Below are 25,416 nucleotides of genomic sequence, written 5' to 3'. Positions count from 1 at the left end.
TGTTAAATAAAAACAAAAAACCCAACTGCGTGAAAACCAAAAAAACTAAAAAAAAAATATAAGCCCAGTAATTTAGCATGTTATTAAGTACTACTCAATAACTACACCACTGACATAGTTTTATATATATAATCAACACACATAAGACAAATCATAAATTCAAAATCAGATTAGAAGACTCAACAGTCAGGGCCTATTCCTTTTTACCAATCAAGAAACCCCGTAAAATTCGAAAAAAAAAAAACAATTTTTTCTTTTTTGTTGTCTTTTTAAGGGAAAAGGTGGGGTATATGAAGTATATGGTAAAGTAAGCATAGGGAAAAAGCAAAAAAAATATCTTATGGTAAAAAAAAGATAGAAAACTAGTAAAAATTTACCATTTTCTAAACAAAAAAATTTAAACTATGATGTAACTCAAGAATGGAGAAGTTTCAGAATTTGCAGTTTCTATGAATACACAGTTTAGGCTAAGCTACTTTTCAAGTGATAAAACTGAGGGTGGCGACAGAAACTGAAAAAAAGTTCCCTGATTAAGTTCACCAAATTTCCCTGATTTACGTTACCAAATGATAATGGTTTCCTTTCTTTGCTGTACTTGAAATCCACTGTATGTTTGTATAAAATGCAGTATTTTAAACATTTTAAGTTGTTTAAAGTTTTTGAACTAGAGATATTTTTTAAAAAAATGCTACTTTTTTAACAAAATTGTAAAAAAAAAAAAACATATCAAGCCAATTGTTTTGGAAAAAAAAACTACAAAACAGTATATTAATTTTTCCTACATGGAAAGATATAGAAAATTTCAAAAAAAAAAAAACTTTACTTCCAGAAACCACATAGCATAGGAATTTTAAGAATCTATTAAAATCACTCTTAAAAACATATGTGTATTTATGGTAGAACTAAAAAGTAATTGAAATTATTTTGAACTAAATTTTAAAACCCTATAATAATTGTTGCAAGAATAACAAGTAATAGTGAAAGAATAGAAGTAATGTAGTTATTCTTATATAACTAATTGACATTATTTATGAAATAAAAGAATCCTTTAAGTCTGAAGAAAAGAAAACCTCTATAATCTGCGGTGACAGCAAATAGTATAACGGCAAAAAACGAAGTTTTTTTATTGAAAGTTCAATTTTAGCAACTAAATTAAAAACGCGAAGAAGTAATAACTTTTAAGCTTTTATCAGTAATAATTCAAAAATCAGATTTCTTCTTGAAATCGTGATTACAGTACGCTAATCACTTCGAGACAATGGAATAAAGGCAAAGGAGCTAAGGCATTAATGAAGTGTTCCTCTTTGCCTGTATGTTTATTTTACATGGCATTGAAAGGGTGAAAAGAAATTTCAAGCTAAGTAAAATAAACAACCTAACAGACACAGAAGCAATCTTAGGAAGTTCATCCTGTGGTTAATAAGTAAGATTCAATACTTTGACGTTGAGGAAAAAAGATGCACATATATGCGGCAGTGTATAATCGCACCTCATTAATTTTACTTTTTTTTTTTTTTTTGAACAGATAAATGGCGGAAAATGCGTAGGGAATTAGGATACTTAATTTTGTAAAGCAAAAAAAATTTTTTTTTTCTCTTCATAAAATCAATTTTCCCTGATTTTTTGTTATTTTTTCGAAATTCCCCGATATTTCCCCGACTTTTCCCTGATTAATAAAGTTCCCTGACTTTTCCCTGATCTGTCGCCACCCTGTAAATTCTATTCTTTTGGGTGAAACCACAATTTGATTGATCCCAACACATATTTAAAAAAATTCTGTTACTTGTACTGATGTCTGTACGTGTACATGTTCATGTGTGATCAGTGGCGGAGTGGGGGGACGGTCTACCCTGGGCGGCAAGTTTACACTTTTGATGCAAAAAAATTCAACGCATTTTCTTAATAAGGAAATTATGCTTTTCATCTAAAACTGGAGGCAAAAAAGAAAAGTTCTTGAATTGTAAGGTTTTGGAACGACTATGATAATAAAAGTACTCCGATACAAATCATGTGTTTCTTTCAGCTTTATTGCACATTTTTGTCTCTCCCTTCGCCTGAAGCTACAGACTGAGGAAAGCGGCAGAGAAAAGTCAAGGAATGAAGGGGAGGGATCTTTTTTTTACGGTAAAGGTTAACTATAAGGGAGGAAAAAATAAACTTCATAAACTGTATTTATATGGTAAAGCAATAACTTGATTTTAGGAAAGTTCTTTGGAAACCACCTTTCTTAAAAATGAAAATTAAAAAATCTAGGGAAATCTAATACAGCAGTAGCAGACCTAGGGAAGAGCAGGGGGTAAAGTCGTGCTCTTACCCTGAGCGGCAACTTCTGCCAAAAGGGAATCATAATCCCCATTTGAGAAAACCAAATAAACCCTAAAATTACGTTTCTAAAACTTTTAATAAGGAAAATTTTCAGGGCGAAGCCCTAACCCCTACACTTCTTTTTACAGTCACGCAGTTTAAAATGCATTTACAGAACTTCAATTAAAAAAAAAAAAACTCTGGAGCTGTTTTTCTTTTCTTTCTTTTTTTTTTTATTTTTTAAGGTGTGAGTTTTTTTTTTTTTTTTTTTTTTTGTCTTTTTCAGGGGAAAAGTGGGGCATTTGAAACATATGGTAATGGCATACGGACAAAGAGTAAAAATTTTATTCTGACAGAAAAAGCTGGAAAACTAGTTGAAATTTAGAGTTTTCTAAAGGAGAGTATAAAAGATGATGAAACCCAAGAATACTGCTTCAGATTTTGCAGTTTCTACTATTAACATAACAACAGTTTATACCAAGTGATTGTTCAAGTGATAAAATCTGTTGTTCTTTTTCAATTACTTTTCTTTCTTACTTTTTTTTTTGCATTTTACTTTATTGTATTTTATTTTGTTATGCAAAACTACAGTAGAACCTCAAATCGTCTAAATACCTTTTTTACCGAATTCCAGCTTAATCAAGGCACTTTTTTAAATTTCATGTTGCCCGTTTTTCTATTTCTTTGTACAGAGTAAGAAAAATTAAACTTTTTTTGTAAGATAATAAAAATATTGTTCATCCTATTCTGTTTTCTGTCTGACCAAATTTTAAATCTTGTTAATTTCTGAAAAATATATCTTGTTTATTCGAAATTTGTGACATTTGTTGGCTTGCAGCAAAAAATTCACATGAAAGCTTTTTGACTAGTGTAGTTTTCTATGTACCAGTGGTGGCCCTAGGAAATCTCCGACGGGGAAGCAAGCTTACCCGACAGGGGGGTGGGGAGGGGGGGCATAGCCAAATTTTAGTTGGCAAGATTCACTCCCTTCCCCTCCAATTTAGGTGATAAAATAACTAATCATTCTTACGTCTAACAACACAAATTCCCCATACAAATTAAAAGCAAAAAATAAAAATTTTAAAATAGATAAAATGAAATGTGTGGGAAAAAATGAAATTAAAAATGAAAAACAAGAAACTAGGTTTTTGTGAGCAGGGTCATTGCGAGATCAATAAACTAGAACTGCTTGAGAATCAGAATTTGATGAAAAATCCGAATATGATGTAAAATCATTATAAATGTGTGCTTTACAGAGTTCACACAGAGAGAGAAATTTAACAACAGGAATTTAGTTGCGAGTGTAATGCTGCTTTTACAGAAATGAGGGGGGGGGTCAGGGGGTCCTCCCGTGTAAATTTTTCGAAATTGTAGCTCTGAAAACGCAATTTTAGATGATCTTTGGTGATTTCATGGAGAGAAGGGTTTGGGTGCTCACCCCCAAAGAATTTTAAGAAATTGAAGTCCAATAAACGAGATTTTAGTCGATCTGTAATGGTATTTTATAGGGAGTGAGAGTCGAGGTGCACACCCCAAAAAGTAAAAACGCAATTATAAGTCATGTTTGGTAACGTTAGGGTGATAGGGATCGATTACGATACTGATGGTTCCTCTCCTCCTCCACCCTCCGTAATCAAACCTTACATAAACACAAATTTACGGGGTGGCAACTCCAAGAGCTCAAGGGTATAGCGGTGCTCATCCACTAGCTCTCAAAATATTTATTGGGGAGCAGAGACACCTACACCTTAAGTAAGCAGAAGAATAACTAATAATAAGTTCAAAAATTCAAAAGAAAGTTGAGCCGATGCCTAGCTTTATATTAAGATGAACCTCACGGGTCAGAACACATATTTTTTTTTCTGAGAAAACTTGGGAAAGCACAGAAAAGGGAAGACAATCATTACTAAGTTTTGCTAGTGCAAAAGCAGAATCAAGAGAAAAAGTTGAAAATCTTTTGAAAAGCCTTGCTTGCCAAAACCAATTACAAGTATTTTATTTGATAACAAATAGAAACTGGAAACGGATAAAAATTTTGAGCTAAAAAAATTAGAAAAAGGTGCAAATGTTTACGGTTTTTAATTACTTTTTATGGTAAGGGTTTACATCGATTAGGCTTAGTTGATGGTGGATGGAGCCGTGGGCAGCCGGGCTGATAATCATGATAGTTTCATAAGAGACGCCAACATATTTCAATCCAAATTTTTAAAAATATCATCCTGCAAATCACAGCTATTTGGAGGAAAATGTGTGGACTGTCGAAGCATGTTTGAAACAGAAAATAAAAGTTAAAAAATGTAGTGAGTGAGATTTGAAGCATACAAATGAATAGTCACACCAGTAGTTCTAAGCAGGACTGCAGAGTCGGAAGAAAAATGACAGACTCTTACTTCGGGAATTTTAGATTCTTCGACTCTGATTCCACAAGAACTGGAAATGTTGCAGATTTTAAGGGAAAATGATCGACTCTGACTCTTGAATTCTAAACCTTTGACTCCTGACTCAGACTTCTTTACCTCAAAATCAGTCCGACTCCAACTCCTCAGCCTTGGCTCTAAGTTTTTGAATGTACAAAACGAAAGTAATGTGTTTTTGTGTGTTTTGTGTAATCAAAAAAAAAAAAAAACGAAACTTGATAATATGGTTGGCACTATGCTAAACTTACTAAACAAATGAAGGTGAAAAATTACGAATCTCGTTTTTCAAATTCAATGGTTTTCCGTAGTGCTCGAAAAGGGCTAATACTACTTCAAACAATAAGTTTTACACTTTAAGTTATCTATAAAAATTAAAACAACGCGTCTGGTGGACAAAAACATTGTTTTGGCTCTCTTGAAAAGAGCCAATTTTCATTCGTTAGTTCAGCATGGTGCCGACGATATTACGCCATAACCATGGGTGCAAGTTTGGTGATGTGTTCAAAAGATGGAAATATTTTCAGCTCTCCCCCCCCCCCCTCCCCCCCCCCCCAAGCATGTGTGCTTAAAGAAAAATTTACGTGTATAAATGTTAAAGATTTTAAATATGCCAGTTTTGGAATCTGTTTGATTTGAATTTTAAGCTTTTGACTTTTCTAACAACATAAACTTAGTTTAAATTGTAATATTTAAGCGTTTTGATATCGTAATTCCAAAACCTAAAAACTGCCAATAACGGGGTTCTGTGGATCCTCCCCTAGAATTTTTTTCAAATTGAAGTCCAAAAAAATGCAATGGTAGGCTATTTTGGTAAATTTCAGGGAAAGGAGGGGTTCAGGGACTCTTACATCAATTTTTTCAAGCCGATGGTCCCAAAATCACAATATTGGGCAACCTTTGAAAACATTAGAGAAAAAGGGGGGGGGGGCACTCTGGACTCTCCCCGAAATTAAAGCTTAAAAAACGAAATTGTACTCCACCTTTCATAATGTTTATACGCTTTTTGAATGCATTAACAAAGGAATGAAGTTCAGGAGGTCTCCTTCGGCAATGTGTCGAAACTGAAGTTCCAAAAATGCAATTTTAGACGATGTTGGATAATATTAGGGGTAAAAGCATTCGGGGTTACCCGCCATTAGTTTTTTGACGATTGTAAACATTTTTATTGCAGCAATAAAATTGCTTGGGACATAAGACACGGAAATATTTTGGGTTGGGCGGCGGAGTACCCGCGCCCCGCTCTCTTTGTGTTTATTAAGGGCAGCTTAAGTTTGCGTTTGAGATTTATTTTTCTATTGTAAGAGTAACTCCCTTCCTCACATCACCAAAGACAACCCAAAGTTTTAATACTTCAATTTAGAAAATGTTCCGAGAAAACCCCTGAATTCCCCAACTCTTAACTCACTCAAAAAACATCAAAATAGCCTTTCAATGCTTCAGCATGGAAAAATTTTCCGGGGGAGAGAGCCCCCCTCCCCCCCCAAACACCTTCCCTTAAGTTCACTAAATTTGACTTAAACTTGTGGTTCCCCCTTTTCATCACCGAAGTTTTAAGAACTTAACATTTAAAATTTATTGAGAGAAATTCTTTGAATTCCTTCTTCTTAAATCCCTCAAAGATTATCCAAAGCTGAGTTCTGAATGCTTCAGCTTTGAATTTTTTTCAAGGGGGACCCCGAACCCCAAGATGGTCTAAAGCTTCGCTTTTACGAATCCAGTTTCGGAATTTCGCCTAAAGAGAGCCCACTCCCCCCCCCCCTCTTGATATTGCCAAAGACAGCCTAAAAGTTTTAAGACTTCAATTACAAACACTTCTCGGGAGAGGGTCCCAAATTCCCTTTCTGTTAAGAAATTTAAGTATAGCTTCAAATAGTTTTTAATACCATCAGCTACTAAATATTTTCAGGTTAGAACACCAAAACCATCTCTCATCAATTCACCAAAGATTGCCTAAATTAGTGTTTTTAAGACTCCAGTTTTTCCGATTTTTTTTAAAACCTTCCCCTTCAAACTTTTGCATCATTAAAGACAACCGATTTTTGACTTTTAAATTTTTATGAGTTTGCAGAGGGAAACTCCCGAACCACTCCTAGCTTCAAAAATGACTTTCAATTCAGTTTTTCGATATTTTATCATGGAGCCCTTGAGTAGCCCCACCCCCTCTTAGATTGTCCAAAATACAAACTTTTTGGACCTCAGCATCATGGGTTAATTTGTGGACTAACCCTCTTTGCAAGAGCAGTGTTTTTTCGCAAATTCGTGCTGCCGTTATTTTTCTCATTTCCTTTTCTCTCTCCCCCCCCCCCCCATATTTCCATTCTAGCGAGTGCTAGATTGAAAGACATTGGAATTTAGTGATTCCTCAAGTCTAGAATATTTTACCAAAAACATGTCAAAAATGCAGTAACAGTTGCCCATCAGAGTTTCAAACCAGCTTGAAATTCCCATTTTTATTAAAATCTTTTAAGTCCATAATAGTTCCTATTTTGTCTGGCATGTGGACACCTTTTGCTATGGCGTTAACATTTCATCCCGTCAGCAATCACTTTCAATCGGCGATTCAGACTCAACTATAAGACATTTTTTGCAAAGAAAAAAACGAAAGGATGATCGAAAAGAAAGAGAAAAGGCTATATTTTCAAATAGATACTGTAAATTCGATAAATCAGGGAGAATAGTGAGTAACTCCGCGGTCTGCAATGCAGTGAGCTGGAAATAACAGAGCAACTTAAAAAAAAAAGTAAACAGCGCGAGTCTAATAGCCACGCCTCCAAAAGCACGTTGCAAACAAAACAAGTCTATGTCCGAAAATCGAGAGAATGTTGATGTAAATTCGTGGTTATGGAACAGCACAGTAATATTAAAGCATATTTTTTCAAACACTCTATTTTTCTTTTTTGAGTAAAAACTGAAGGAAAGTCATCGAATTTCTTTCCGTCCTGACCTCCGTCTTGAAAACGTTGTCCAAGACGGAAATCTGTCCTGAGACGGAAGGTCTTGTACCCAAGCCACAAACAAACTTATTAAGTATCAAAGTGATTAACATTAATTGCAGCAATTTCTCCTGTGTAAGATTTTTTCTTTTCTTTTTTTTTTTTTTTAAATTAAATATGTACCTACTTTTTATTTTTAAAAATTTTTGAAGCACTTTTCATAATTCGAAAAGGCATAACCATTAGTTTCAAACTTTTATTGAAAATGCCAGTTGAAACCTGGCAAACTTTCAAATTTCAAGTTTTATTTCACTTTCCAGACCAAGGGGGGGGGGGGGGGGGAAATGTAAATTCTAAGTCTTATCCCAAAATTTCCCTACATGGACCTCTTTTGCAGATCTAAGGAGTCGGAGGGAAAATGGCAAACTCCAACTTCAAAAATTTTAGAGCATTCAACTCCGACTCCTTTACCCTAAAATCAATTCGACTCCAACTCTCACTCCGACCCCGCCACTGGCAGTGTTACGGCATTGATTGAAAATGACTCTGACTCCGACTCATGAAATTTTTTAACCTACAAATTCCAACTCAGACTCCTCTCCAAAATGAGTTCCACTCCCACTGCGCAGCACTGCTTTTGTACACTATTTTAACACTTGAAAAAAAGCATACTAAAAAAAACAAGAACACAGCTTGCAAAAAAAAAACTTAAACCAAGACTGAGTCTGGTACCAGTTTGTAAGTTGGTTTGATTGATCTCGAAGGAGCAATGTTGACTTTTGAATTACACTTGGTCCGATCAAATGATTACAGCGGTCTGGGCTAAATGCAGCTTTTTTTCAGGCTTTACTTTAATTTTAAAACATGAGTTGGCTACATGATAATATCTGAAAAAAAAAAATGAAATTTGGAAGGAAAATGTATATTTTCAATTGCTTTTACACATGATTTATGTATTTAATTTTGCCTTTTCCAAAAGGTTCGCCCCCCTCCTCCAGACATTTTTCTCAAAAAGAACCCAAACCCATGGCATTACCAACCCGACGTTTAATAATCCAATGATAATTTAGTTGTGCCAAACCCGATGTTTAGTAAATCATTCTCATTTTTTTATTCCCAGCAAAACTGTTCGCAGCCTACAAAGAAGATCAATATAAGTTTTTGAGAAAAATGTAAAAAATCTATTTGCTTTTATTACATTCATCCAAAGAATTTTTTTCCTGCATTTAGGATTTTGCCAAAAAGACATCATTACACTAAAAAATTAAAACATTAAATCTACTTTAGTACACTTCCTTGTATGAGGTAAAAGGATGGGTTACTCATCGATATGTTTTGTTACAGAATAATCAGAAAAATTGTAAAGAACTACAGTAATAACTTGTAACTTCTGAGTCAAAATCAAAGATAATATTGGAGTTATTTACCCAGAGAAGTACTTCAAAATGCATCAATGAGTGTGTCAGCACACTTGACATGCTGAAGAGTTGTTTAGCGAATGTAATAGAAAAGGAAAAATCTCCGAAGCATGTTTTTTCTCCGATGACTTCCACCCCCGTCTCGTCCTGGTTATTGTCATACAGTACGTATTTGTCTCGTAACTTGATAAGCAGATGACAACGCCCTAGGTCTGTTTGTAGTTACCGAGATCTGACTGATAACCACCACTACATTCAGCAGGGACGAGGATGGTACTCTTAGTCTAAGTGGACACCCTGAGGTGTCAAAACCAGCTTATCAACGAACAGAAATTTCAAGGATGAAAACACACCGTTTCAGCCGTAGCAATAGCTACCCTTTATTTTGTCAATATCTGGACGACCTTATACAGACTCAGGCAAAACGGGTGGCCTCAAAGGGGATTGATTTTTTGTTTCCATTTTTTCATATACGATACTTCTACTTAGCAAAATATGTTTATTTCAAGTCTTTGAAAGATTTTTTTTTTCAATGCCAGTAAGACTTAAGAAAGTAAGTACATTGATGCATTCAAATTTGACTAAAAGTAAAGTACAATGCATTTATAAAGCTATTAAAGTTCAAAATTCTTTTTTTTTTTATGTCCATTGTTAATAGTGAAGAACAAATTAGTTTAAATTATGAAAGTGTTTTAATCAATTAATTTTATTAAAAACTTCTCAGAAATTTTTAAAAAACCCAAAAGTGGGCTAAATTGTGGGTGTATTTTTAAATGGGTTTTTTCAAAAAAAAAAGAAAAATCCATTGGGTCCAATCTGGCCAACCCTGTTAACCATATATAAGCTTAATTCTTTCCTTTTACGATGATTATTAAATATTATACAAAAAAATCGGAATAAAGTATTTCAGGCATAATGAGAAATGAGTCGATTTTCTTTTTGCTAAATTACTATTGCTACATTTTTTAATGTCATTGAGTCAATTTTCTTCATTAAAAATATAAAAATGACTTAATAAAAATATTAAATTTAAGGTTATTTTACTGTTCCTAAGTTGTCCCCTCCAGAATGCAATAATTAAAAAATTTCTGTGTGTGGGGAAATTTTTGAAGTACGAGCACAATATTTTCCACTAATAATGTAAAATGATTATATTTCATGTCGTAAAAACTTGTAGCAAAATTCATTTAAACAGAGGAGCAACAAGCATGGGCGGATTTATGGGGGGGCGAAGAGGGAAAATGCCCCCCCCCCCAGTCTTAGGAGGACTTTATACATGGTAACAATAAACCTTCCAAAATCTTTAAAAAAAACATGATTTTTTTCATTTTTGAATAGCTCAGAAGCGAAAATGAAGAGAATAGCGACTGTCCTTTTCTGGGGGGGGGGGGGAGGGAGGGAGGGAGAGAAATCCGTACAATATATTACAAGTAATAAAGCGGTCACTGGGATGCTGAAATGTGTTGAAAATGACTACTTTGAACTGAAAGCTATTAGGGCAAGTATATAAATGAAAATATCGACTGAACGAGCTATGTATTCAGCTACAATACTTAAAATAATCGTGTATTATTTCAACAAATTAGAAACTGAAACAAAGATTTTAAAAAAGCAAATTCGCCTATAAACTAAACAAGCTATATAGCTTAGGATACCTGCTTTGTTGAAAGCCCCCAACTGCAGAAAATTTCATGATTTGTTCCTTACCGAAAAAAAGGGAAGGGAAGGACTAGAAAAAATAAATTTCATTTTAAAGTGCTTGAAAACCTTGAAAAAGTATGGATACAAACCATAAATTTAAACATTTATAACAAATGGGAGGAGTTAAACAAATCATGGTTCTCATGTTTTTGTAACATAGTACTTGAGATAAATTTTTGGGACTTGCATGTTTCACATCTTGCTGTTTATTTAATCCCAAATACAGTGCAGTATTTTGGAAATTCTTTTGAATTGCTTGCTTATATCTTACTTTTACTGCATATTGATAATCTGTTCAGCACGGCGAGGCAGGGTGGTGACAGGAACGGCGAAAAAAAGTTCCCTGACTTTTCCCTGATTAAGTTCACTGAATTTCCCTGATTTACGTTACCATGGATAATGGTTTTCTTCCTTTACCCTGCCTGAAAACCATTGCATATTAAATAAAATGCAGTGTTTAAAACGTTTTAAGCTGTTAATTAAAAATATATTTTGAAAATAAGCTTTTTTCTTTTTTTTTTTTTTTTTTTTTTTTTTAAGTAGAAATAGTATATTAAAATACCTACGAAGAAATATTATAGGATATCTAAAACAAATACTCTTTACTTCCAGTAACCTGTTAACATAAGAATTCTAAGAAATTATTAAAACCACTCTTAAAGACATATCTACTTATGATAAAACTAAAAAAGTTTATTTGGAAATAATTTTGAACTGAATTTGAAGCAGCATAATTGTTGCTGCGAGAATAACAAGCAATTGTGAAAGTATAGAAGTAATGCAGTTTTACTGACGTAAATAATGGACATATTTATGTAAAACAAATTGGAACCTTTTTAAACAACCAGTCATATTGAGCTATTCTCTAATCAAGAACTTAGGTTTTAATGAAGGAATACAGCATTTTAATTATTAAAAAATAGTAAAAACATTTACTTATGTACGCAACTCAATTTCAAATGATTTCATAATTAGTCGAAAAAAAATCTTTTGTAACCAACAACATTGAAATGTAAAAAAACAATAATTAATTTCAAAATTTATAGTGTATATATAACTTGGTTTTAAAATAAAAGAATTTTAAAGTCTGACCCCCCCCCCCCCCTTCGTATAATCTAAAGCGACAGCGAATAATAAAATGGCATAAAACAAAGTTGATTTTCATTTAACATTCAATATTAGCAATTAAATTGAAAATGCCAAGTAAAATATCTTTTAAGCTCTTAGCAGTATCAGTTTAAAAAAAAAAAGATTTTTTTCTGAAAATTGTGATTACAGTACGCTAGCTACTTCAAGAAAATGAGTAAAGGCAGTGGAGCAAAGTCTTTAATGGCGGCTTCCTCTTTGCCTGTAGAGTAGTTTATTTTACGTAGCATGGAACGCCTGGCAGAAAAATTCAAACTACATAAAATAAACAACTTTACAGACACAGAATCTTAGGAAAATTATCCTGTGGTTAATAACTAAGATTCAATACTTTGTTTGATCTTAAGGGGAAAAAATGCACAAACATGTGTCAGTGTATAATCGCACATCAATAATTTTATTTTTAAAACAAATAATTGGGGGAAAATGCATAGGAAATAAAAGTATTTAATTTTGCAAAGCAAAAAAATTTTTTTTGTCTTCATTTGATCAATTTTCCCTAAATTTTTTTTATTTTTTCGAAATTCCCTGATTTTTCCCTGATCAATAAAGTTCCCTGACTTTTCCCTGATCTTCCTGATTTCCCTGATGTGTCGCCACCCTGCGAGGGAAAAACACCACCTCTATTCCTTTTCGTTTTCTGCACTGTTGTAATTAAAAAATTTTAATTGTTCTCGAGTCCTTGAAACAGATTAGATGAGTCTTTGAAATTCCTAAGCAAAGAGTGCTTCAATTTAATTTCTTCTCAAGTGTATAAATTATGAATTGTCCAAATGGGCAGCATGGTACTCTCCTGTTATCTATTTTCTAAATCTGTTCACCATTTTTTTTAAAGCATTTTTTACTATTGATCATTTTGTATTTAATTTTGTTGTTGTATTTGTGGGTGGGTTAAAGGCTGGACCAAAAACTAATTTAATTGAACCGACAGCCTGATGTAAGCAAATAACAAAACATAATCTTATCTTCTCCCTCTCTTTTTCTCTCTGAGGACTGCTGCCACTGATTTGTCCACCTGAAAACAATTTTTTACTGTGTGTTATCAAAATTGGAAAAGAGTATTTTGCTATTTTTTTTTCAGAGATCTTTGTGGTTTGAATTGCAGAAGGCTTCAAAATGCAGAATTTTATATCTATTTCACAAAAATTCCTACGGGGGAGAAACCCCCGGACTCCCTAAAATTGGGAAAATTCTACTTGGTATATCTAATTGGGTATATTCCATATTTAAAAGGGACACCATTTCCCAACATGTACCATATGTATGAAACATAGTGGGGGGGGGGGACACTTTGGCCTTTTTTGCCACTGACAGAAAAGTTGTTCAGGTCTACAAAAGATACCAAAAAGCTGAAACAGCTCAGAGCCATATTAAGTCTATATAAAAATATCCAGTCTTGATTACAACTAATATTGTTCAAAAAAAAAAAAAATCCTGCCCCCCCCCCCCCCCAGGAACTCAGTCCTAAAACTGCCTATGGCAACAACAGTGGTAAGTGAACACTAAAATTGTGAAAATTTTCTGTCCTCTCTGCAACATTGAAAGATTTTTTTTTTCTTTTTTTACTTTTCAAATTATATATTGTTTTCATTTTGATGGGAAAATCATTCAATTTTCTCTTGGACATAAATAAAAAAAATTAGATTTCGAAAAAATAATTAAAATATCCAGTTTTTATTAAAGATAAAGAATTAAATGTCTCCCAAACAGCAAAACAAATTATTACGGTTTTGCCCTTTTTTAGTTACTACATTTTCTCCCCACATTTTACTTTATTGTATTTCATTTTATTATGTAATACTACAGTAGAACCTCAATTGTTTAAATGAATTTTTACTGAATTCCAGTTTCTTTCTCTTTCTCTTCTTTTTTTTTTTTTAAATTTTATGTTTACCTGTTTATCTATTTCTTTGTATAGAGTAAGAAATAATAAACATTTTCGTAAGATATCAAAAATGCTGTTCATCCTATTTTGTTTTCTGTCCGACTCTTTGTAAATACTGTTAATTTCTAAAACATCTCTTGTTTATTCGAGATTTGTAACATGTGTTGGTTTGCAGAAAATAGCTCAAATGAAAGCTTTTTAGGCTAGTGTAGTTTTTAGTATACAATCGACAAAGTTTGAGAAAATCAGACATCACAAGATGTAGTTAAAATATTTTGAATTATTCCTTAATCAGTTATAGTAAACAGCAAAATGTGTTCATTTAAATTCTTTCAATTTTTTTTTTCTATTCTGTTAAGACTTAAGAAAGTAAACACATTGGTATCTTTAAATTTGACTAAAAGTAAAGTTCAATGCATGCTATTAAAGTTCAAAACACTTTTTTATGTCAATTGTCTGTAATGAAGAACAAATAATAATAAGTTTAAATCCACTCCCTTGGTAATCGTTAAATCGGGGTTATACTGTACTCAAATACTGAATGTACTCAAAATTACAACAGATCAAATGAAAATAAAAACAATTAAGATAAATAACTAAACGTCATTGAGAGGCACATGACTTTAAGCTAGCCAACCCACTTAAGGTGGCTCTCGCCTGCGACGGGAGACGATTTTAATGCTTTTACCCCTGGATGAGTGGCCTCTTATTTACAGCCCCTTAAAGTTTCGAGGGCAAGACAGAGCGGAATGGTTTTCCCTGGATGTCCTATATCCAACGGAGTAAGAGATAGGGTTATAGATACATGGACAGACGTGCACAGGTTTTAATAGCAGAAATTTACTCACTTCATTTCGAAGTCAAGATGGAAGTCAGATCTCCAAAAAACGTAGCAAAAGTGAAAACGAGCATCAAAATTTATCGGACAACCTGTAAAACAGTATTGATTTATATATTTAAAGGTTTTGAATCACAATTAAAAGATCACTTATAAGACATCATAGTGGATTCAGGAAGAAGAGATAGTGGAAATAAACAAAAGGGATAGCTGTTGGGCAACAAAATTAATTAGCTACTTTCATTGGCCACTCTTAGGATTAGCGATCCTGTTTCATGAACATTTCTCTTATTTGATTAGAGCTGTTTTAATCATTCAAATGGCAGTAACTTCAAGTTTTTGCCTCTCTTTGGAAAAGTCGAAGAATCCATCAATGTACACGTACAGGTGTCCCTCGTAGAACATGGTTAATTCGTACCATGTAATATTGAAACCCTGTTATTCGAGATTTTTTTTACTTATTTTAAAAAATAATTATTCATGTTCATGACATAAATAAGGTCAATATGTATCACGTTGTATCGAAACCATGCATTGCGTTGTACTGAAACTGTATTTTATATTGTATCGAAACCACGAAATTTTAATATGAATCAAGACTGTGCACCGTGTTGTATCCAAACCAAGTCTTAAGGTGAAAATTTTATAAAAGCTGAAATTTTGGTTCAATAAAACATTCAAGTGAAAACTGACAATCAAAAACATTTACAACAGCCCCACTGTTCCAAAATTAGATTTCAACTCAATTCTTTTACTTACCTCAAATTAAAACTGATGCACAACAAGAAAAAAACTTAATAAACTTTTTTTACTAAGAAAGAAACGTGTGGGTTAGGATCCCGGTAATTGGCACTTTAAGAGTTTGTCCTTAAACTTACCTCTGTTTTCATTACTTAGAAAAAAATGTTCACTTGCTAATATTTTTGTATCAAAGAATGCACATCTCTACATCTATTTAATTCACTAAATGCAAAAATATTTAAATAGATATTTTCATAAAATACGTGTATAAAAAGTTACCAAAAACACCAGTAATTTGCACCTGTTACACCAGTGTATGACACCTTGTGATCCAGTGATTGGTACATAGGGGAGAATGGGGATACTTTATCCCTGGGGATACATGATCCCACAGCAAAAATGTACCAAAATCATCAAGTAAAGATTTAAAACCTGACAACATTTCGTTTTTTTTTTCAGCCATTTTGTTTTAGCTCAAGAAATGATTGTCTGAATGTGTCAAGGGAAATTTTTTTTTAGGAAAGCATTCTGAACTTTATATTATCCGTTATATGCAACTTTAAAAAAATACCAAAGTGTAATGTTAAAGTATAGACAGTCTTTAATAATGGAGACTAGTAAATTGCCACTGATTGTTAATAATAGAACAAGTATGTTTGTGAAAATCGCATATTAGGAACACTTAATCCCCTCGTTTAGAGGGATACATGATCCCAGGGAGCAAGTATCCCTATGGCAATCTCAACAGAATGAAAACAATATAACTGTTGTTTACTTAGTTGACATGAACTTTAAGCTTTCAAACCCAAGTTAACATAATAAAATTTATCACAGTATAAGTGATAGATTTAAACAATCACTGCAGTAAATATGCTAAACAATTAAAATTTCAGTTCGCACTTGTAAACCACATAATACCTCTAACATATAAACATAAACTAACTCTACTGATGAATCTTTGTTTTAATGAAAAAAAAAATGTTTTGATATAGTTAGATTTACAACAAAAAAGTGAATCACCCATTATGTACACCCATTAGCAGATAGAATGCAAAGTTGGATTTCTAGAGTTTGAAGTAAGTATTCTAAAGCGAAAAAGGTAATATGGTTAATCAGCCTATTTTTCCTGAGAAATTGACAAAATGTGTGAAGCTGCATATATCCAGTAGGGTTGAGAGGAGCAAGAACTAAAACAAACAAATGGTTTGCATTTGATTTTTCAGATTTTAAAAACATATGCTAGGCTTTCTTTTCTTTTTTATAAGTACACTGATAATACTTACTATCTGTTCCCGAACTCCGCGACTAGCAGCTGCGAACAGTTCCAATTGAAAAAGGGGTGATGGTTTAAGGAAGCGCAGTTCCCGATGCATTCAGTTTTTGCTTGCTCGTTACTTCCTTCTTGCTATCACCCGTTTTGATAAAATCAGAAGAGACCTGACACATGCGCAAATTCAAGTAAGGTTTCGCGTTAAAATATCGGACAGTAGTTTTCTTCCCTCTTTTTTAAACCTAATTCAATTGATAAAACTCTAATTTTATTATTGCAAGGCAAGAAACAAATAATGTTGACTTTTGTGCTTTTCATTCTAGTTTTTTTATCTGTTGTAGTTTTAGCTTCATTACGATACTTTAAAAAATTTTTGGTTTTATGTATTAAATATATTGTTCACAACCGTATTATAGTTGAATACTGTGAATAAGTAACTGATCAAAAGCATCATAAGTTCATTTAAAGTTGTTTACATTATTTTTACAAATGTCCAAGTGGAATTTAAAACAATGTTATTTTGTGTTCACATTATTATAATCTAATAAAGAAAATTAGAAATAGTGTAATTTTTTAAAAACATTGTGTAGGAAACTAAAATCCATATATAAATTGCTGATCTGATGAAAAGTCTATGTATTCTCTCTGTGAGATTACTAAGTATCCCCCATAAAGGGATCATGTATTCCTTGATGTGGGGATAGATCCCCTTCAGCAGAACAGGTCGGCGAGATGTCCCATAATGGTCGCATGTTTGACGTCTGGAGGGCGCCTCAATATGATGTCCACAGGACGCCTCTAATTTTATTTTTAGTAAAATTTAGAGCAGAAAATGAGTCAAAAGATATTAAAATTGTTGAAAATATATGAAAAACATATATTTTACTTCAAAAAAGCTTAATTATTAATTAAAACCTTGTTTTTACAATTGGTCTTATAGCGTCAGTTTAGCCAGTCTCTGGGATGACATCACAGTGACCATTTGATGACCCTTTTACTCAACCCGGGTTCCAGCCCTCTACCCTGGTCCCTGGGTCATCCTGGCGACGGACTTCATTGCCGTCTGGGCGACGCCGAACCTTTTTACACTTACACTTCACCAAGACATTCCACGTAAAAATATACTCCGTAGCAAGAAATAAATAAATGAATTATTGAAAGATTTAAAATCGTGTTTTTTTTGTTTCGAAACACAATGTAATGAAGAAACATGGATAAAATGAAGAAAAAAAGTTAAGCTTCCAACGGTAATTTTATTTTTGATTCTATTTCGAGATATTCATTCGCGGCATTCTCAACCAGCGTCGTCGTCTCTATGATAAAGGTTAAGATTACGGTCGCCACATGGCGACCGAGTTTGAAAAAGTGACGACTTGTAAAACGTACTCAGTCGCCATTTTCCCCCCTGTTGTTCCTAGAAAAAAAAACTTGGGATGAACAGGAATTATGCATAAACTCAAGAATGTGAAAGAAAATAAATCACTTCGGAAGCATACGCTTGAGGATAAACACATCAAGAAAGATCGCTTTTTGATCAGAACGGCAATGTCGTTACGTGTGAAACATAAGACGCCATATTTGGTCACTCACAAGATGGAAGTAGGCAAAGTACTTAAGTGCTTAAGTTTGCAAAAACAAAGCAGATGCTTGCAACCTGATGAATTTTTAAGTGAAAAAAAAAATCATAATTGTAATAATAAAAATGAGCTACAAAATGAAGTAAATTGAATTTTAAAAAAAAATAAATAAATTGAATTAAAAAATAAAATAGTTGAATAAAGCTCACTCTACACAATATAAAGCACTATAAACGGTCATCCGAAGCTGAAGGGTCCGTCTGTGGACGACCCTAGGATGTCATGACACCGTCGCTTTAATGTGGGTTAATCCGCCCTAAGACAGTCCGGGACGTCCCTTAATAGTCGCAGTTCGTCTCCCGGACATCAGATGGTGCCCTTCTGGGGACGTCTACAGACCGTTATTGAATTCAAAAATGGGAACAGACTTAGGACGCCAGAGAGTGACGTTGCCGGGATGCCTCTATCGTCAGCAGATGATGTCCCAGTGACACCTGGGCGATGACATTATGCAGAGTGGGATGATCCTTTTATGAAATTATTGAAAAAAAAACTATTTTACCAAAACTATCTGTTTACAGGGATGAGAGTGGTCAGAGAGCAAAAAGGAGGAAATCCAAAAAAAAATTCGTAAAAGGGATTATATTCAAAACTGCATCAAAATAGAACCTAGAAACCATGATATTAAAAAATTCAACAAAAAATGGCTAATTTACCAGTTTTAATGGTAATACGTATTTAATTATGTACAGTGAAACCTGTGTAAGTTGACCACTTGCGGTGCACTACTTTAGTGGTCAAATTACAAAGGTTGATTTATATGATAAGGGCTGATTCCGTGTCTGAAAAAAACGGTCAACTTCACAGGCTTTACTGTATAAGTAATCATTTTGACCAATTTGCTGCATTGTACCATTTCTTGTAAGAGTGTTAATTCCTAAATAAATCTAAATTTTGAAAAAGAGGCAGTAATTTCTAACCCCTGATAGTCTATCAACTAGACGGAAAAATAGCGTCAATTCTGCGATAAAGCTGGGTGAGGTGTCATTTTTTTTGGTTTTTTCCATAGATTACGAATATGCTAAGGCAGAAATTGAAATCGGTAGCTTTTGTACAGTAATTGCCAAAAAAGGCATCAAAATCATCAGTTTTTGAATTTTTGGCTTTTTGTCAATTAGAGTGTATTTTACTAGAAAAAATCCAAATGAAAGTTAGTCAGTCTCTAATTATATACAGGGGGCTCCGCCTTCTGCTCGATTAACTTGCTAACCCCCGTTCACCGCCACCCGCGGTGGCTGAATGCCGCCTGCAGCGGGTGACAATTTCTAGCGAAAATAATCTGACTTGTTGCGTTTAAATTAATTACATACTGGGGTCTCCGCCCTCTGCTCGATTTGCTTGCTAGCACCCATTCGCCACCTATGGTGGCTCAACGCCGCCAGCAGCGGGTGGTTAATTTCTAGAGAAAAAAACTGACTTGTCACATTTAATAAATAAAAAAAAGGAAATTTTTTTTTAAAAGTTATTCAAAAAAGTGTGCTATATGAGTTTTTAACTATACTTGGGGCAAACATAACCTGGTAGCATTGTGAAGCCTATGCTGATCCTAATCTCAACATTATGACACTGCCAGGCAGGGCCGTCAAGAGAGGGGGGCAAGCCTATGCATTGCACAGGGGTCCGTGAGAGATTGAGGGGCCCGCAAAGTGGGCCTAAGATAAAGATAAATTCCCCCCCCCCCTCTTAAAAAAACTTTTTAGTTTGAAGAAGTCTTTCTCCTAGAGTTAAGATTAATAGTTATGATTATTAGTTTTCAATGGAAGTGAATTCAGTGAAAGTGATCAGGCTCGAAGTGAGAAATTCTACTTGTACTTATCTTCATAGTGCACTATAGATGCCTTGAACCAAAAATAAATGTGACTTTTTTTTTTGCGTGAATTCCAAGGCTAAAAAAAATTGCTTCTTTTTGAAAGCTGAACAGAATTTTAGTGAAATAGAAAAAAACAAAGAAATTAAATAAAACAAAAACAGAAAAAAAAGACTTATAAATATAAGCGATTGCATTTTCAGCGTTCGAAACTCAAAACATAGGAAAGCGAAGCAGTTCCATGAAAAGATTTAAAATATGAGTTGATTTAGTTTTGAGTACAGTGATACAAATTGAAACTAGTTCTAGTGTCGTTTCTAGAGTAAAAACGGGGAGGGGGCGATTGGGGGCCCCTTTGAAAGATGTTTCCTCATCAAAGTTCATAGAACGCCCTTACATATCTAAAAAGGGCACAGTTATGTCACCAATAATTAGAATCGGTGCTGGATTTACTTATAAGCGAAATAAGCTATAATAACTTAGGTCTCCTGCTTCTTTTGGGGGCCCCTAACTCTCGAAAAAATTGCATGATTCGATCCTAAAAAAGGAAAAATACTTAAAAAAATTAATTTCATTTCCACGTGCGTAAAAACCTAAAGAACTTGGGACAGTTAAAACTTCAACTGCGAGGAGGGGGGAAGGGATGCCAAAATGTGCCAAATTCAGCTCCTCGCTACATTCTGCATCAAAAATGTAAAAAAGTATGGTTATGACGTTCTTGCAACATATTGCTTGCTAGAGATACATTTTCGTGACAAGCATGTTCACATTTTGCTATTTATTTACACCTGAATTCCGTAGTTTGAAAGTTATTTTGTTATTTCCAGCTTATTGCATACTGTCAATCTGTTTCGCATGAGAAAAATAACTACACTACCTCTATTCCTTTCATTTTCTGCACTGCTTGTTATTTAAAAATACCAAGTAGTGCAGAATAACAGGGGTTTCTTACTAAGTTAGAATGTAAAAAACTATACGATCAAGTATTAAAATATTAGAGATTGGAAAGTACAAATAAACTGCTTTGAATAATTTTAACTGTTCTAGAGGCCTTGAAAATAATTTAAAAAGTTTATGATACTGCTTGAAAAGTGCTTCAATTTTATTTTCTATCAGTTGTATAAAGTATGATTTGTCCGAGTGGTTAGGCTGTTATTTCCACCATTTCTTTGAAAGCATATTTTAACCTTGATCGTTTTTCAGTTAATTTAGTGTTTCGTTTGTTGGTGAGTTGATAAGGGATGTTAGAAAACTAATTATACCGAGAGTCGATGCGAGCAAGTGACAATGCGTCATCGTTTCTCCCTCGCCGCTCTTCCTCTCTGTTGATTAATATCAACTATTTGACGAACCACGAGCAGTTTGTATTTTGTATTGTCTTAGTTTGCAAAAGAGTGTAAAGTTTAAGAAATTTTTTGTTTTCCTTTTTTCTTTCCTCATGTTTTTGTAGTTCCTATTATCCCGTATAACACCTCAAAATGCAGAATTTTTTATTGTATTTTTTAAAATTTTTCCAAAAAACCCCGGACCCCCTAAAGTTGAAGATATTCTACTCTAAACCCAAAGAAGATCCCTGCATCACTCTCCTGATATCCCTCCACCTCCAAGGAGGTAAAAAAAGACAGACAGCAGAAATGTTTTTTACTTATTTATTTATTCATTTCTGTTAAGTACACACACACACACGTAGGAAAAGACACATTGTGAGGGAAAAAATATAAAATGGCCGGTTTTGCTATCGACATAAAGTTGTCCGAGCTACAAAAAGAGTCCCCCATACTTGAAATCGCAAATCAATTTTAAATATTTATGTGAAAATGGAGCCTAGAAAGAGGAGGTTAAAGATTAAGTAAAAAGTTAAGGGCCCTGAAGAAAGTTGCATAGGGGCCCATAAATCCTGTCAACGGCCTTGCTGCCAGGTTAGGTTTGCCTGAACTATACTTATGTTGAGTTTTAAAAAGATGCAATGTTAAAGAAGAAAAGTACTTAAGATTCTCTTACTTTAAATTGGCTTAAAAATCGTTGTCGTCGTCATTCCCAATCTCCTAACAACCTTCACCCCCCTCGCTCATTACCACCTCTTCTGGTAAGCTGTTCCAAGTGCCCACACAACCTTACTAAAGCAGTAGCTTTTACTAATTTCCAGCTTAGCCTAAGATTTGAATAGCTTAAAACAATGACTCTACTCGTCCTGCTTTCTATGCAAAAACTTAATCAACATTTTTCATTTCAATATATTTAAACAAGTGGATCATGAAATACACCACCAGCTCAGTCAATTCCAGCCGAGGACTGCAGTTTTGCGCTTATTAGCACTCATCAGTCCGGCATAGGAGTGACTGAGATGGAGGTGGAAAACTTCATGGATCATGTCTCCTCCGACTCTCCTTTGCTCCAGGCTATACACATTAAGCCTATCAAGTCTGGTCATAATCTACTTCTGAAAGTCCCCTTACTAGTCTTCTTTGAACCTCTTCCAATACAGAAATATCTTTCTTCAGATTTTAATTAGAGAGGCTGCTAAAATATATGGATTGAGTACCGTATATACTCGCGTATAGGTCGATCTCGCGTATAAGTCGACCCCCCCCCCCCTTTTTCAGAGAAAAAATCCAGAAAAAAATCTAAAACCCGCATATAAGTCGACCCCCATACTTTCCAAAAACATCGCGAATTATTCTCAAAGAAATTTCAAAATAATGAACACATTTATTTACAAATAAAATAGGAATTAAATAGGAAAACATTTCTAAAAGCCTTCAAACTCGGATTCCGAGTCGGACGCAAAAAAAAGTTCATTAAAGTCTGCTTCCGTCATCACCGCGTCATCGTATACATCGGCGGCTGCAGAATCGTCAATGATATCAGAGTCTGAATCACTGTCAGCACTATGGTCATTAAATATCAGTTCATCTTCTGTGCCATCCAGTTCATTGCTTATGTAGCACTTTTTGAAGGATTTGATTACCAGGAGGCAGAAGTGCGCACGTGCTTTGAAAAGATATGATTAAGCAAGTATGTTGCCACTCTTAAAACAAAAAGTATAGCAGTTAATTATTTGAATGGCGTGACTGTTGACGATAAATATTTTCATACGTTTCACGATATTTGTTAATTGCTTATTTGATCCTTAATAAAGAGGAATAAAACTATCTTTACTTATGTGTATTATTTAGATTTTTTTAGTTATTATTTTTGAATAAGTTTACTTTTTCACACGATCAACTTATCAGCAACTACCTGTAACCGCAAATCGGCATTTCTCGTAGCTTCCCAGCTCTTGTTGATTGGGAAAAAAAATTTCGGAAAATTTGACCCGCGTAAGTCGACCCCCCTTCCTTTGATCTCATTTTTCGGACAAAATTTCTCGACTTATACGCGAGTATATACAGTAAAACAATTCTTAAGTTCTTAAGACGGTAAGGGGAGGTGAAGCACGTTGGTCCGCTTTTTCACTTATCATTTTTTATCTCGTCAAAAAATTTAATGAATTGTTCGATTTTCCACAATAAGTTTCACTAAACACTTCTCAACACCAGAATTTTTTTGGAAGCGTTGAATTGATTTTTTTTTACATTATTTTTTTAACAGAACTCATAAAGTGGACCAACGTGCCCCACGGGTAGGGTACGTTGGTCCACCTGGTGGAGCACGTTGGACCGTATAACTAAAACAACATTTGTTATAATTTTAATGATAAATACTATTAAACTTTGTAACTACCTTATTCTCTGTTGTGTGTAGAGTGAAAAATATTAAGTTTAAAGATAAATATACCATATTAAATTGATTTTTTGATAAATCATCTTTATTTAAAAACAGCAATAAGCATTCACTATTAGTTCACAATCATTTTTTAAAAATTAAAAGAAAAATCGTAGAATATTGTTATAATTATTGAGATTTAAGAGCAAAAAAAAGTTTTTAAATTATGCGGGGTAGATTGGTTCGGTCCAACATGTCCCACAAAGAGTGGACCAACCTAACGCCACTGTCTGGGTCTGAAAAAGTGATGTCAGATTTTTTTTTCCTTTTTCACAAAAAACGAAAAAATTGCCAATTGTATCGAATATAAAGGAACTTACTTTAAGAAAAGAGTTCAATTTATTTCCCGCAATCTTGCATTAAAAAAAATAAAGTTAGTTTTCTGAAAATTACTCAGGACTACTGAAAAAATACTTTGCGGAATAAAAATTTTTCAATATAACTGTACCATGTGATTGCATTATAGGATTTGTACGAGCATAGGTGCTATTTATTGATCTTAAAATAAAATAAAAAATATTAATAGTATTAAAATAACTGAGACCGGTCCAACGTGCCCCATGGTTCAACGTACCCCACCTCCCCCTATATAAGAAAATTTAAAAAATGAATATGGAACCTTAAAAAAAATTTTTAGGCTATAAGTTCGTAAATAAAATTTTTTTAATCAATTAGCATTAGCATATTTTTTTCATTCAAGTTTTTTTGTTAGTGTCCCAATTGTACCCCACCTAGTGGGGCAGGTTGGGACATTGTAATGACATTTTAATTCTTTTATGAAAATTTTAATTTGATGAAATAATGGAGTAAAATAAAATTCAATTGAAGCAAAAATGTCTTAATTATATGTTCAGCTAAGTTTGTTGAAAATTGATTTGAAAATTGAATTTCTAAAAAACATTGTCTAAAAGTATCCCAAGGTTCCCTAATCCTTCCCCTAAGTCCAAATTTTTCTTTTGTTTTTTAATTCATTTTTGCCTGTGGACAATATAGATGTTCCGACTAGTGCAACAATGGTACACAAATTTAAGATCCGACCTCTGCTTTGTAGTAAATAATGTGGGCAAGATAATAGTTTCTATTGGACACTATTGTTATTTCAGTAAATTACCACCCATTAGCCAGGGCTAAAGCAGAAATACGTGAAATACACCACCAGAGCAGACCAGTGTCTGGTCTGCTAATTCTGGTCTAGCAGTGGTTCTGGTCCTGCTAATTCTGGTCTGGTCCAGCAGTGTCTGGTATTCTAATTCTATATTAGCTACTAGTTTCTTTCGCACTCTTGGCTTCCTTAAGAGGTTTTCCATCTCCAGCTCAGTCACTTTCCTATGCCAGGCTGATGAGTGCTAATAAGCACGAAACTGCAGTCCTCGGCTGGAAATGACTGAGCTGGCAGTGTATTTCACTATTGTTATTTGTTGGTCTTACCAAAAGTGAATGGGTCTGGACCTATTTGGCTCTTGTATTAAGGCCCTCAATTGTTTTTTTCAGACTTAAACATCAAAAAAATTCCAAAAGTCTTCGAACCTACGCCATTCATTCCCTTAAAGTCAC

General features: G+C 33.8%; 1 protein-coding gene across 1 annotated transcript in view; it reads right to left on the bottom strand.

Annotated features, from left to right (window-relative positions):
• The window catches only part of LOC129219398 (eukaryotic translation initiation factor 4E type 2-like), a 121,200-nt gene that overhangs the window by 91,197 nt on the left and 4,587 nt on the right, over positions 1–25,416 (bottom strand). The window contains exon 2 of the mRNA XM_054853788.1: positions 14,653–14,734. Within this exon, the coding sequence (XP_054709763.1) occupies positions 14,653–14,657 (5 nt within the window). The 5' untranslated portion in view covers positions 14,658–14,734. The remainder of the gene's footprint in view (positions 1–14,652; positions 14,735–25,416) is intronic.

This window comes from Uloborus diversus, chromosome 3 (assembly GCF_026930045.1).
Source record: "Uloborus diversus isolate 005 chromosome 3, Udiv.v.3.1, whole genome shotgun sequence".
NCBI classification, from domain to species: domain Eukaryota; kingdom Metazoa; phylum Arthropoda; class Arachnida; order Araneae; family Uloboridae; genus Uloborus; species Uloborus diversus.
The sequence above is the reverse complement of the archived record's forward strand: the minus strand, read 5'-3'. Positions and strand labels throughout refer to the sequence as shown.